This window comes from Haliaeetus albicilla, chromosome 9 (assembly GCF_947461875.1).
Source record: "Haliaeetus albicilla chromosome 9, bHalAlb1.1, whole genome shotgun sequence".
NCBI lineage: Eukaryota > Metazoa > Chordata > Aves > Accipitriformes > Accipitridae > Haliaeetus > Haliaeetus albicilla.
In genome coordinates this window covers 41,582,265-41,595,396 of record NC_091491.1, presented here as the reverse complement: position 1 = coordinate 41,595,396, position 13,132 = coordinate 41,582,265, and the positions used below count along the sequence as shown (strand labels likewise).

Below are 13,132 nucleotides of genomic sequence, written 5' to 3'. Positions count from 1 at the left end.
GTGCAACTGGTGTATAGGCATTTGAAGTTGCTTTATTGCAGACTATTTAACTGCAATTAATTTCTCATGTATTTAAGTGACACAAGCACAAAGTGGTATGAAATCATAAATATTTTAAATTGACTTACCATCAGAACTTGTTAGAACAAAGCTCTCAGCCTGGGACTGCTTCTTCCCACCTATACTTCTGGGAAACCAGTGAAGATCTATGGGATAAATATCATCTGGAAGTTTCACTACTCGAGTAGTCTCACTAGTTAAAAGGTTCCACTTCATAATTTGGTGATCATCACTGCAGGAATATAGCTCGTCAGCTGTAGTCCAGCCCACACAGCTAACTAATTCTTTATGTTTAATTAAATTAAGGAAGTCAGAAAATTTTAATTATTGAAAATAAGCTTACAAAATATCTCATCTAGGCTATACAAAACTGAAGGAACAGTACAGGAAGATTATTTTGATAAGAAATGTTTTATATAAAGAAAATATGATTCTTGATTTTTTTTTGCTCTTTTGTGTCAAGAAAAGACCTGGTAGAAATTCAGCAAAAAAATAAACTGTATCATGTAAAAATATAATTCTTAGGATGATGCAAACCTATTAAAACTGAAGCTGAAATGAGCCTATTGAGCTGAAATGTTGGGTTACATTGCTAGAAGGGTCTTAGTGTACAAACATTCAAATGTGTTGGTTTATTAACACCACATTATATATAAATTGTTGACATATCTAAGTTATCAGTAGGAAAATTGCAATTTTGTTTACGTCTGCTACATGCATGTCTTATTACAAGCAAGTAGATATATCACTACTCCTATTTACCATCTGGGAAAGCTTTTAACATCACTACAAAATTTTCTAGCAAAACATCAATAGCTTATGAAAGGAAGGGATTACTCTAAGATTGTTTAGCATCTCTTAAAACATTGCCCTTAAAGGCTGCACTGAATGGCATGGTGAAGGAAAGAAAAAAAAAGCCACCTGCAATTTACAAATATTTTACTATGACATTTATGGTAAAAAAAACCCCAACCTTTCTGGAAAAGAAGCTATTCAGAATTAACAAGCTTTTCTATGGTTTATTCTGAGACAAAGGATATGTTTTGGTTCCTTTGAAAGTGAAGTCTTCAGTCTCATTTCAGTTATGCAGATGGAGCATTAAAAAAAGATATGTAGGTGTAACTGTAATAAAGCAAAAAACCCACATCTATAAGCAGCCAGAATTAAAAAGGAAGACACTAACACCAAGATAAAAAGTTTTGAAACAAGTAATATTACATTAGTACTGTGGCAAAATAAGCACCAAAACAGACCTGAGTTTTAAGGGAATTCGGTTTGTACAGTACCCAACTCCACATTTATCTGATCGCTTAGTATAAACACACTGGACAATTTAAAGAACAAGCGATACTAGGAACATATTGCTGAAACATTATACATTGAAACACTGAAGTTCCCTCGTGCTGACATATAGCCACGAAGGTAGCAAGCAAAAACCTGGAATCGCAAACTTTTCAAGGAATTTCATTCTTAGCAAGAGCACTGTGAGAAGACTTAGAGGAAAAAGCCATACTACAAAAGTAATCCTGCCATGACAAAATGATACAATATCCTAGTCTTCCATCCACCCCTATTTGTAATGTTCATGATACTTTACTGTAACACAGTAATTCCATAAGCAGTTCAGTGGGGCCCCACTCTCTTGTCCCCTTCCCTCTTCTAACAGCAAAAGCCTTTGCCTGTCCGTGCCTGGACTGGGTAGAGGCACTGATCCAGGTTAAAACTCTTCTGTCTCCCAGGATGGAAAGAAGTGACAGCAAGAGGGTGAGAGCAGAAGGTATACTCTGAGGGGAGCGCAATGACGCACAATGCAGCCTTCTAATCTTCTGGTATTTTTTTCACTATAAAAACGACTATGTGTCAAACAGTTACTATGCAGAATTTAAGAAGCATTAAAAGGATAGTAGTCCTAAAACATAATTTTCTGTGCCCAAAGAATAAAATAAGTTATTTTCAACCCTACTTTAGGTTAATTGATAAACACACCATAGTTATTTTTGTTTTTAAATAACTGTATCTGTTATACTACAATGTCTAATTTCCTTATCCTACACTTATACCAAAACTGCATAGGGAGTCTCATCATCAAGGCATTTAAAAGGGGCCTAAGTTTGTACTGAACTTTCAAAGTAACCTTTTAACCACGTCCTTGACTTCTGTGTGGTGGCAATGCCATCATTCAGCACCTGCATACACCCATTCAGCATAGCCCAGCAATATTTTCTGCTGATCAGTTGCGGGGCTAGTCTCTGTGCCACAAATTCTAAAACTAAATGCCCAAAGATAGACCTTAAGATTTGTATACAGCAAAGAAATAGCACGGAGTGAAACAGCATTAGATTTATTCTCTACTTTAATGTAAGCATCTCTCCTGCTTAACAGAATGCCTCACATTTATTTGGATGCGTGGATCTTATCTGCTTCTATTTTCTGTGCACGCCACACCTTGCTAAACCCACCTTTTCAGTTGCTGCTTGGTAGTTTTTCAAATGTTTATTTCTCACTTGAGAGTTTCAGCGGGCACGTCGCTATTGTCAGCTTCCAGCTTGCACTCCCTCCTTGCTCCCACTACACGGAGTTCTCTTATTTTCCTTTCAAAGACAAGACCAGAACTTTATTATCGTTTTTGAAGACGGCTTAAACACTCTTTATGTGCACCTAAAAGGCAGAACGCTCACGCTTATGCCGCACAGCTCACCTGCCACCATCAACAGGTACATCCATCACTACCCAACCTCGTACACGGGCCACATACAACTCCGCCACGAGTCCAACAGCAGGTTAGCTGAAAGCATTTACTAGGAGCTTTAAAAAAAGATGGGGCCATAACGAGGAGTTATTCTGGCAGGGTGCGTTCGGCTCGCCTTCTCCCAGCCTCACACTCCCGCTCGGCCCCTCAGTCTTACACCGCAGCCTCACGCCTCCTCGCCCGCTCTTCCCCTCAGCTCTTTCCCCTCCGGAGCCGCCGAACCGGGAGACTGAGGATCAGAGACGGCGGCGGGAGGATTGAGCAAGAGCTGGGAAGGGAAAGACAAGGCGGCAGGATGGAAAGAAAGGGCGTAGGTGGCGGTGGCGGGGCAGGAGCTGGCTCCTCACAGCGCGGCTGTACGCGGGGCGGCTTCGGGTCCCCGCTGTGAGGGAACGGCGGCTCTTCCCGCCCCCGCCGCGTCCCCTCCCCAAACCCGAGGGACAGCCTCAGGCCCCACACAGGCGGCAAAGCCCGTTCTCCGGCCGTGCCGGCATTCCCCCCCCCTCAACGTCTCTCCCCTCAAATTATCCGGCCACCCCCCTCCGCCACGAAAAAAGCGTCCTCCCTCCGCCGCGCTTTCTCCAGTGCCCGTTTCCCTCAGGGTCGCCCGGACTCCCCCGCCCGGCTGTCTCCCACAGCTCTCCCTCCTCCCACGCCGAGCCCGGGGGGGGGGGGGTCACGGCTCCCGCGACCCTCTCGCCCACCGCGGCGGTGAGTCAGACCCCGACGGCGAAGGGAGGAGAATCGCCGCCTACCCCAGCCCGCCTTTACCTGCGCCGGCAGCGGGAAGGAGAGCGCAAAAACGGCGGGGACGGTCGCCTCAGCGGCCGGCTCCCAAGCCCCGGCGGCGTCCGCGCTAATCCCGCCTTCCTCCCCGTCCTCCGCGGCGCCACGGGAGCGGCAGGGACCAAGGCGGCGGCGGCGGCTGCTGCTGCCCGCTCCCCCCGCGGCCAAGCGGCTCCGTCTCTATGGCTACTTCCCGCGAGATTTCTTCTTCTTCTTCTTCTTCTTCCTCCTCCTCCTCCTCCTCGTCGTCCCACCGCCACCTCACGGACCCTCCCCGACCAGGTGACACAGCCCAGAGTGGCGTCACCGCGCCGCCCGTTAATTAATACCGCTTTAAAACCGCCGCGTCCCCACAATTTTTATTTTTTTCTTTTTAATTTTTTTTTTGTTTTTTTAAATAACAGCGCCCCTCCACGCCGCCCCGGCCCCACCACCTCGCCGCCCGTTGCCGAGCAACCAAGCGCCGCCCACTGACCTACTTCTAAAATTAAAATAAATCCTTTCCACGCGGGGCGGGCGGGCACGGCCGTGGGGCCGCCGTCGCCCTCAACCGCGAGTCTCTTACAGCCCCCAAAACCCCCTTTCCTCTCACAAAAAAACCCAAAAAACACGCTCCTCACAGCGAGGGGATTTATTTTACTTCTTTTTATCCCGCCCAGCCCGTCCGCGCAGTAACGGAAAACAAGATGGCGCGGGAGCGGGGCTTCTTTTTTTTTTTTTTTTTTCCCTCCTTTCAAACCCGCGGGAGGCCGGCCCCCTCCCTTCCCAGCATGCCCCGCGCTTTTCTAACGAATTTCGGTTCGAGTTCGCCGTTTGGGCGCCATTTTCGAGTGTGGAAGCTGCCGAGCCGCGGCGGTGAGCCGGAGCCGTTCCGCGCTGCCTCAACCCGCAGCCTCGCTGGGGCCGGCCGCCGCCGGTCCTCGAAGGTACCAGCTCCCGCGGGCAGCGCCGGGTAGTTCGGCGGGCAGGGTTTCGGGGAGAGGCGCCGGCAATTCGCCTGAGGGCAGGTGGAGTCGGGGGGCTTCCCCCCGCTGTGAGGGGAACGGCGGAGGCGTCCTCGGGGCGCTTCCCCGGGCAGGGGATGCTGAGGGGGAAGGGCAGGAGGGCGGCTCTGCCCCGCGCCTTGTTTTTTTCTTTTTCCTCCTCGCCCTGAGGGAGAGAAAGGCGGCGGCAGCCCCTCTCTCTCCGGGCCCGGGCGGTCGGGCGGGGGCTGTCCCGCCGAGGGCCCCTTCCCAAGGGGTCCGGGTTGCCCGGCGGCCGCTCGGTCTCCGCACCGGTGGGGTACGGCGCCCGGCGTGTCCGTCCTGGCTGGTGTCGGCAGATGGGTTTGAGGAGGGGAAGGGGGGGGGATGTGGATGAGAGAGGGTCTTCTGCAGCCCGAAGGAGAAAGGCCAAGGTTTCCCGCTGTGCCCTTAGGGAGCGCTGGGGACCGTGAATCGGAGACCCACCTAGGACGGGGAAGGACGGGAATACTCTTCGGTAGCATAGAGGCCCGATTTTAATCTGCTTACAGAGCAGGGACCCTTCTGTAACTAGCTCTGCCTGCTCCTTTAATGCTTGAAGTATGAGAGAGAAAGCCTAAGAAAGTCCGTAACGACTTGGAAAGACCGTGACAAGGGTGCAGTTGGACTCCTTAGATTAACGGATGGATCAAAAAAAACCCAAAACCAAACCAAAATTTTTCGCTGACATGGGTTGTCGCTACCAAATTTAATCGGCAGTTAATAAGGAAGCCTTTCTGTCCGTCTCTGACCCTGTTTTTCGCCATCCCCGCAACAAAAACGGCACTTGGCAGGAGATCGGCGAGAGATGCTTTTAACAAACACCTTTGAGCTGACTCGGGGGAGGGGCTGGGCACGAATTTGTTAAATTTGTTAGAGAGTATGTGGCAGCTGATTTATCGCGATTTAAAAGCTGAGGTCAAGTAGTTATGCTTGTTCATTCTGTTGAAGTATCTGGGGGGGGAAGGGTTGGTAAGGTAAATAGGTCTATATTGCACAATTCCGTTGGAGTGGAGCAGTTTTGGAAAAAAAAATAAATAAATCTGGTACTTTGAGAGACTGTAATTGTCTGAGACAGCCATTGCGGAACACTTCTTAACAGGGGCATAGACACAAATTGCCTTAAAATGAGTTCTTTCATTTCCCCCCCCCCTCCCCCATTGTCCCAAATGAAGGACTCTCATGAGAGTGTGGGTTGGGGGTAGGTCTGAAAACGTCAAATGATTGGCACCAATTGTAAGATGACTTTCTAACCACGTCAGTTTTTTATCTTGTGAGAAGTAAACTTTCTCATGTCTGTTTTTCTGCGAACTAACTTCACCACTTGCTGCAATTTAAACTCTTTGGAGAGAGTTTTGCTCCTCCAGTCCTCTTTCTTCTCATCGGTTGCTTTCTATTTATACTTTTTGGGAGCTGTGCTTAAGTGCCAGCTGATGGACTTTTGTAATGTTTCGCTCTTGATCGGTTAACTTCAACATCACAGCTAGATTAAGGTATTTTGTTTGGTTTTCTCTGTTAAATGTTGAATGCTGGCATTAGTGGTTGTGTTACATTTTGCGAGTGTTGATTTAAACTGTTTAAGAGTCAAGTCTTTGCTATAATTATGCAGATCGTCTTGTTTATCTATCTATATATAAAAAATATATAGTCGGCATGGACTGTTGAAAGTAAAATGCATGTCAGGTCTGAAATGTGTATGTAAAGAGTGCTTCCAGAAGAGCATAGACGTATGGCTACTCAGTTTGTTATTGCAAATGTGTCTTTAACTCTTTTGCCCCCAGCATCACAGTTGCTTTCTCTGAGCATAGTAACTGCATTGAACATGGCTGTATGAGTTTTCAGTAGGTAGATTCATGTTGTTTCTACAGATTAGGGTCAGGCTGTTGTTTCGGGGGGCTGATAAATCTTAAAGTATATCATTATGAAGCTTGTGGTTTTGTTTCAAATTTGGATTTTTGTCTTCAAAGTACCTCTAGTTTTTAGTTTCTAAATTAGTCGAACATCTGGGCAAACATGTAGGTATATTCCGTAGGGGATTGTAGTTCAATGCTTAGATCACGGGGCTTTCTTGTTTATGTTAGCAAAGGAGATAGATCCCTTCAGTAGTTTGATTGCTTGGAATGGAAGGGGAACAGCCAACAGAGATTGTGCCAAGCAAGAGCACCAAAACCTCTACAGCAGCCCGTCGGAAAGGCAGAGAGCCCTTAGAGGAGTCCACCAGTGACATGGAAGTGGAAAACGAAGGCAACAGAAAGCTTGGCGAAGTACCTCCCCAAGGTAGGTCTGAATATTGTGGTTCTGATGGTGTGTAAACTTGATGATAGTGCCTGTTTAGCAACAAAGTTCAGCTGAATTCGTCAACTACTCTGGATAGGATTTTCTCTTTTCCCTTTTAGAAAGGAATATTGAAAGCCTTGACTCCTGGCAAGTTTAAACTGCTTTTAAAATGGTAAAGAGGGCTTGCAAAGAGTTAAAGTGTTTGGACCAGTGATTTAGTACAAGTGCAAAAGCAATTTGTAGACTTACTCCTAATAAAGCCTATTTCATATTCCTGATCTGTAACATTGTACTTAGATTGTGGTACAACAGCAGGATTTTTCAAATTTATATGCAGCCAATGGTATGGGATTTCTTGGAATGGAATAAATGTCAAGTTTATTTACTTAACTCTTAAAATGATTTGACTTTCTTTTTCATGAAGCAGTGTATTTTCTTGAGTTTCTTGAGTTTTTGCTGAAAACGTCTGGAAAAACAGCAGTGTGTGTCTTTTTAGGTAGCCAGATATGCAATTATTAAAGCAAGGTATTTGATAAATAGATTAATATGTTGAAATCGGTGGCATAAACGATTGTCTATTTGAAGAAAAAGTTGCTAGTGACTGTTGAAAAGCTGCTTTGCTTACAACTAGCTGATATCCAGGGGGCCAGTTTGTTTTCGTAACAAACTTCCTGTCTTTGCAGAGTAGTTGTGCTGTCATTACAGCTTTCAGAGCATTGTGCAGCGATCCCCAAATCTTGCAGAGTGACTTGTGAGCACGCTTGAAATGTGGCTTTGCACTTATTAATTAGAAAGACTTTGCCTGTTTCAGATTTGTAGGCTTATTGTGACGGTTGTAGCTATTGTAATTGCAGAGTGCCTATTAAAGTATGTTAGAATAAGAATTACATAATGAAAGAACAAACCCACTAGTGAATCGATGGGACATCTTAAGTATCTCTTTTTAAAGATTCGGTTCATGGAAAGAAGAATTTTAATTCCACTTCGTTCGTTGTAATAATTATAGGCAAAAGTATAGGTTTGGTTCATATAGAAATGATGTTTGCTTTTCCAGTTGAACATTTTAAAAGGTGTCTAGTCATTGAGAGCTTATAGTCTTTTTTTTTTTCTGTTTATTTTGGATGTTTTTTAGCAGTCTCAGATGAGATGCTTGATAATCGAAGTTTAGAAGAGATTTTGGGTAGCATCTCTCCTCCCCCACCTCCAGCAATGACCAATGAAGCTGGTGCTCCTCGTCTCATGATAACTCATATTGTAAACCAGAACTTCAAATCCTATGCAGGGGAGCAAACTTTGGGACCTTTTCATAAGGTATCTTTTCTTTTACCTTAAGCATTTTTTAAAAGAAGGTAAGACTTCACTGTGTGTTAGTATTCCTTCCTGCATTTTCATGTAAGCTGACCGCAAAATAACTGAAAAATATTTTAAGTTTTAGAATTACTTAATGTAGTGATACTCTACATTTTCATTATTGGACAGTAGAGAAAACAGTTAAGTGCAGCTTTCTGATACTGTAAAATTGTAATTTGTCAGTAAACCTTAAAAAAGCACACTTTTCTCTTTATTTCGTTTACTGGAGAACTTTTAGGGGTGTGTTTGAAGAATGAGAATATTTTTTAGTGCCCACAAGAGACTTACGTGGCTAATCATGAAACTTTCCTTGCAAACATGCCTGCTAAATGCAGTATCGCTTTGAGTTAACAAGTTAAAATTTAGAAAACTGAGCTGAGGTGTGGGGTTTTTTTTATTTAATAAGTTGTGCTGCTTTACCTTTGGCAGTAAAAGCTAAGCTATTGAATAGTCTGCAGTTTCATGCACTAGGAATAATTGTGTTTTAAACTGCTCACAAATGAAATGGGTGATGTACACTGACCAGGATTTATTTCCCTTTGAATATCACTTTTTTTCCTTCTATTATACAGCGTTTTTCATGTATTATTGGGCCAAATGGCAGTGGAAAATCCAATGTCATTGATTCAATGCTTTTTGTGTTTGGTTATCGAGCACAAAAAATCAGATCCAAAAAACTCTCTGTGCTGATCCATAATTCTGACGAACATACAGACATCCAGAGTTGTTCTGTGGAAATCCACTTCCAAAAGATCATTGACAAGGTATGTATGCTTCTATTCAGAACAGTGGAGACTTTTTTAAAAGTTTTCAAATCCTTACAGAAAAATATTTGGTTATTTTAGTCTGAGCTGGTGAAAACTTCATAGCATGATTAGTTTACCTTTCAGATGTAAAACATCAATTCAAAGTTAATTAGCTTAAAAAATTCCTCTATTGAGTAGTGCAGTTCTTAAAATGTTAGTAGGGAATCTTTTTTTTTTATTTTCTGCCAGACTAATACCTGGTACATATCAGTTTTAAAACTGTTTAGAAATACGTAATAAGGATTTTAAGAAGAAGTCGTTTCAGAGTTGTCATCTTCTACCTCAAGTAAATAAGACTTATTTCTGAAATTAATAGGACCCTAAAAATTTATAAGTCTATGTTTGGACATGTTATATATTCTTTAATTTATAATATGAGCATATATATTAAGAAAGAAAACCTATTTAAGCAAAACTTTTCAAACCTATTAGAAACTATTTGAGGTTATCTAAATTTAGAAAAATATATAATGAATCTGAAACTTTCTTATTTACACTTTATATACTGTAAACATGCCTGCAATTTTAAAACAGATTTTTCATAAAAAATTCTGGACCTCACCTCCTACCACTAAATATTTTTGAATCTGATATTTTGTTTGAATGAAATAGAAATTGTTGGCAATTTAAAAAAAAATTATTTTGCTTGCCACTTCAAGTATTGATAAAAACTTCTGGACATTTTTGTTTGCAATTACAGTGCAAGGAATTTATTTCTCTTATTTAAATTTAATTTTTGTGCACACCTTCTAGCTGAAATATCAACTGTTGAGTTTGGGGTCGCTCAAAATAGTGGGAAATGTACATTGAAGTTTCAAAATTTGTGTTGATAAAGTGGCAATATATACAGCCTTTGAAGGAACTCTTTTAAAATAATTTTTTTCTTTGACTTCATATACATACACACCTACCTCTTGCTTGTATTTATAATAACCAGATTCAAAAATTAAGGGGTTTTTTTTTCCCACTTAGCTCTTAGTTGTTAATACAAAGTCAACTTTATGATCTAAAAAGCTTCTGCATATACTAGATAGCAATTTGATTATGCTCTTGGGGGTTAATCTGGGAAAGTGGTAGGCCAGTTTAAGTCTTTACAAGAAGCATGCATCAATTTTAACTTTTTAAAGTATAGTACTAGCTTTGTTTTAGTTTCTGCTTTGTAGGTAAGTTTAAGATATCTTTTGAAGCTGATGATGTCATATTTGTCACATCTTTAATGTTTTGCTTTTTTATCTTCTACAGTTTCTTTTTAGAACTACTCAGCTAAAAGTAACTCCTTTTCCTAGCACCATAAAAGAGGAGTTTAAAATGCAAACAGTATTTAAGTCATTCAGGACTTCCTAATCTAAAATTTAAAGGGTGGAATAGCACAGCCACTTTAAATTTGAAGTAGGCCTTTTCCTTTGTGATTTGAAGCAGTGATAAAGAGAATAAATTAAGTATTTTCAAAGCAATAGCTTGTATTAGAGATGGGAAAGGCATAATATGAAGGCCATTCAGTTTAAACAATTTGGGCTACTTTTTGTCCAGTTCTCAAGGGGTTTGGGGTTTTTTTTCCCTCTCTTTTTTTGAGATATGCAGCTTTAAGACAGTTACCACTTCTACGAGACCCTAGAGTGCAGCTGACTTAAAACCTGAGCATGATAAAACTTCTGTGCTTAATTGTGAAATATGAGGTAAACCTGTGATATAGTAATTGTTTTCTGGCTTTGTTTTTCCTCAAAACAGGAAGGAGATGACTATGAAGTGGTTCCTAACAGCAATTTTTGTGTATCTAGAACTGCTTATAGAGATAATTCTTCTGTCTACCACATCAATGGAAAGAAAAAGACATTCAAAGATGTTGGTATTCTTCTTCGAAGCCATGGAATTGATCTGGACCATAACAGGTTCTTAATTTTACAGGTTGGTGTATGAATAAAAACAATTTTAAGTAAAGCTATATTTCCAGTTACAGTTATAAAAAGTACTCTCTAGGTTTTAAGTCTTGTATTTGAGGCCTTAAAGTACTCTAGCAGCACATCATGGTTTGCACGCTCTAATAAAGATGCGAATCATTATTTGCTGCTTTAGAAATTTAAGGAAGAGAAACAGTTGAAGATACTAATATAAATTTTTCTATTAACAAATTTGTGTTCCTGACATGTGGATGAATAGAAGAGTGGTCATACTTGTTCCGCCCTAGCAGCACGTAAATATTGGTGTAGTAAAATAAACCTTAAACCCCAATATTATTGTGCTGCTTAAGCGTGGCAGAGATTCAGCAACTTGTTTATACTTTAGATAAAAGTGCATCAATATTAACTTAAAGATTCTACTGTTAAGTTAACTTATCTGTGCTCTCATATATAGACATGGTTTTACTGAAGAAGTATGTATATAAAAATTAACTGTGCATAAAAATTGAGTGCAAGAAAAAACACATGAAGTGTAGTTTTTGTTTACACTTGTTTAACAACTGTAGAGGATTCAAAGAATGGCAGGCTCATAGCTGATTCAAGCTATGTTTTTAAAAGCTACAGTTTACAACTCATACTGTAAAAACAATCATAGAATTTGTCAATATAATACCATTTATATTTACATTTGACCTTAAAATTACAAGGCTTGCTGGCATCTGTTTGGTGTTTAAAAGACAGGCTGAAGAGAGCCACACTTAATTTTTTTTCTAGTTTTTAAATAATAATGCAGAATTTTGCTATGTGCTGAACAATTACTTAAAATGTAAATATAATTAAAGTACTTGGTGGAAGTATTTAAATATTAATTCAATTGAGTAATTATATCTGCAATTACCTGTAACTATTTCACTACTGTTGCTAACAGGTCCCAAAACTACTCTGAAGGATCATGGCCTAGAAAATTAGTGAACAGTGGGAGCCACCCAAGGTCTGAAATTTTTCAATAGAGTTAGTTTATTTCAGGCCTGTTTCTGTCAAAGGAGCTTCCAGTTCCCCTCTAAAAAAAAAAAAAAAAAAATTCTAGATAGGTCGCTGTGCTTGCTTCACTTCCTCAAGCCTTTTCATGCAGTCCTTTTTTACAGTTACACCCACAAAAAGAGGATATATCTGTTTTGAAGTCTCCATGCCAATTAATTATTCCCTCCAACGCTTTATTCCTGTATTTTCTGTTTCAAGATGGAGTGAGAAGTACCTCCAACAAAGCAATTGTAGTAAATACACTCTTTTTTTTCCGATACTGTTCTTCTGAAGTATCATTTTAGCAAAATTTCTGAAAGGGAGAGAATGCAGAGTCAAAGATTAAGCTAGGTAGAAATCACAGTGCATAGATATCTGGAGTTTACTGTTAGAGGGCACGGCCCTTTACCAGTGGGAGAAGGGCAAGGGAACATTTGGGAGGGAATATTGCTAAGCTTTTTTGTTTTATTTTTTTCCCCCACATGTGATTCATTTTCTTCTCCCATTAATTGTTTCCCCGGAAGTTAATCAATGAGAACATACCTTTTCCTAAAAGCTTTCCACCTGTACAGTAGAAGATAAGGGTTGGGTATAACCAATATTAAGGCATAAAGCAATGGTTCCCACCATTATTTTTTTCTTTCATTCCACTAGACTCTTTGTGGGTAATGGATTATAATGAACAGCAGAGGACACTACTAAGATTTTCTGTGTTTCTTTACTGAGGCAAGGTCCTTTCTCTTTGCACATGAAGTTTTGCACCTTTTTAAAGTGAAACCTTCTGATTTGGTGATTTAAAGTTGAGTACTTTCCAGTTGGGAAATGTAGCAATCCTTAAAAATTATAGTTAGAAGTAAATGAGACATGTCAGAAGGCTAAGACCATGAACTACTATTACAAGGATTGCCCTTATTCCCCCTAATGTTTTTCAAATTAAGTTATTTAAAACTGGGGAGATAAGTAACAGTTTTGTTTATCTTTTCTCTTGTTATAGCTAAACTAAAATAGGCTACCCTAAGTTTAAACTGGTATCAAGTACTTTCTCATTTGAAATAAGTTATAAGTCTCTTTGTTTTTGACTATGTCAATAGGGTGTAATTAAAATATTTCACTTGTACTATAGATTTTGGGCAAAAATGTTAATTAAGGATTATCAAATGCTGGTTTTCGTGTGTAACAGAATAT

General features: G+C 40.7%; 2 protein-coding genes across 9 annotated transcripts in view; one reads left to right on the top strand and one right to left on the bottom strand.

Moving 5' to 3' along the window:
* Positions 1 to 4,157, bottom strand: part of IFT80 (intraflagellar transport 80) — a 63,145-nt gene extending 58,988 nt beyond the window's left edge. For 2 of the 5 annotated variants that reach the window (XR_011326249.1, XM_069792835.1), the window contains exons 1-4: positions 3,581 to 4,157; positions 2,520 to 2,651; positions 1,105 to 1,182; positions 129 to 354 (exon numbers count right to left, since the gene is read on the bottom strand). Coding sequence is in view for 4 of the 5 variants with exons in the window: in XM_069792835.1 (XP_069648936.1) it covers positions 129 to 354; positions 1,105 to 1,137 (259 nt within the window). In the remaining variant the exon portion in view is untranslated. Of the gene's footprint in view, positions 1 to 128; positions 355 to 1,104; positions 1,183 to 2,519; positions 2,652 to 2,758; positions 2,866 to 3,422; positions 3,555 to 3,580 lie in introns of those variants that run through there. The other 3 variants (XM_069792836.1, XM_069792838.1, XM_069792837.1) reach the window with 3 other exon arrangements.
* Positions 4,158 to 4,365: 208 nt separating this feature from the next.
* SMC4 (structural maintenance of chromosomes 4) overlaps positions 4,366 to 13,132 on the top strand; it is a 39,871-nt gene continuing 31,104 nt past the window's right edge. Inside the window, exons 1-5 of one of the 4 annotated variants that reach the window (XM_069792834.1) lie at positions 4,366 to 4,521; positions 6,678 to 6,873; positions 8,009 to 8,184; positions 8,796 to 8,987; positions 10,758 to 10,934. In XM_069792834.1, coding sequence (XP_069648935.1) covers positions 6,717 to 6,873; positions 8,009 to 8,184; positions 8,796 to 8,987; positions 10,758 to 10,934 — 702 coding nt within the window. In that variant the 5' untranslated portion in view covers positions 4,366 to 4,521; positions 6,678 to 6,716. Of the gene's footprint in view, positions 4,522 to 5,859; positions 6,090 to 6,677; positions 6,874 to 8,005; positions 8,185 to 8,795; positions 8,988 to 10,757; positions 10,935 to 13,132 lie in introns of those variants that run through there. The other 3 variants (XM_069792831.1, XM_069792833.1, XM_069792832.1) reach the window with 3 other exon arrangements.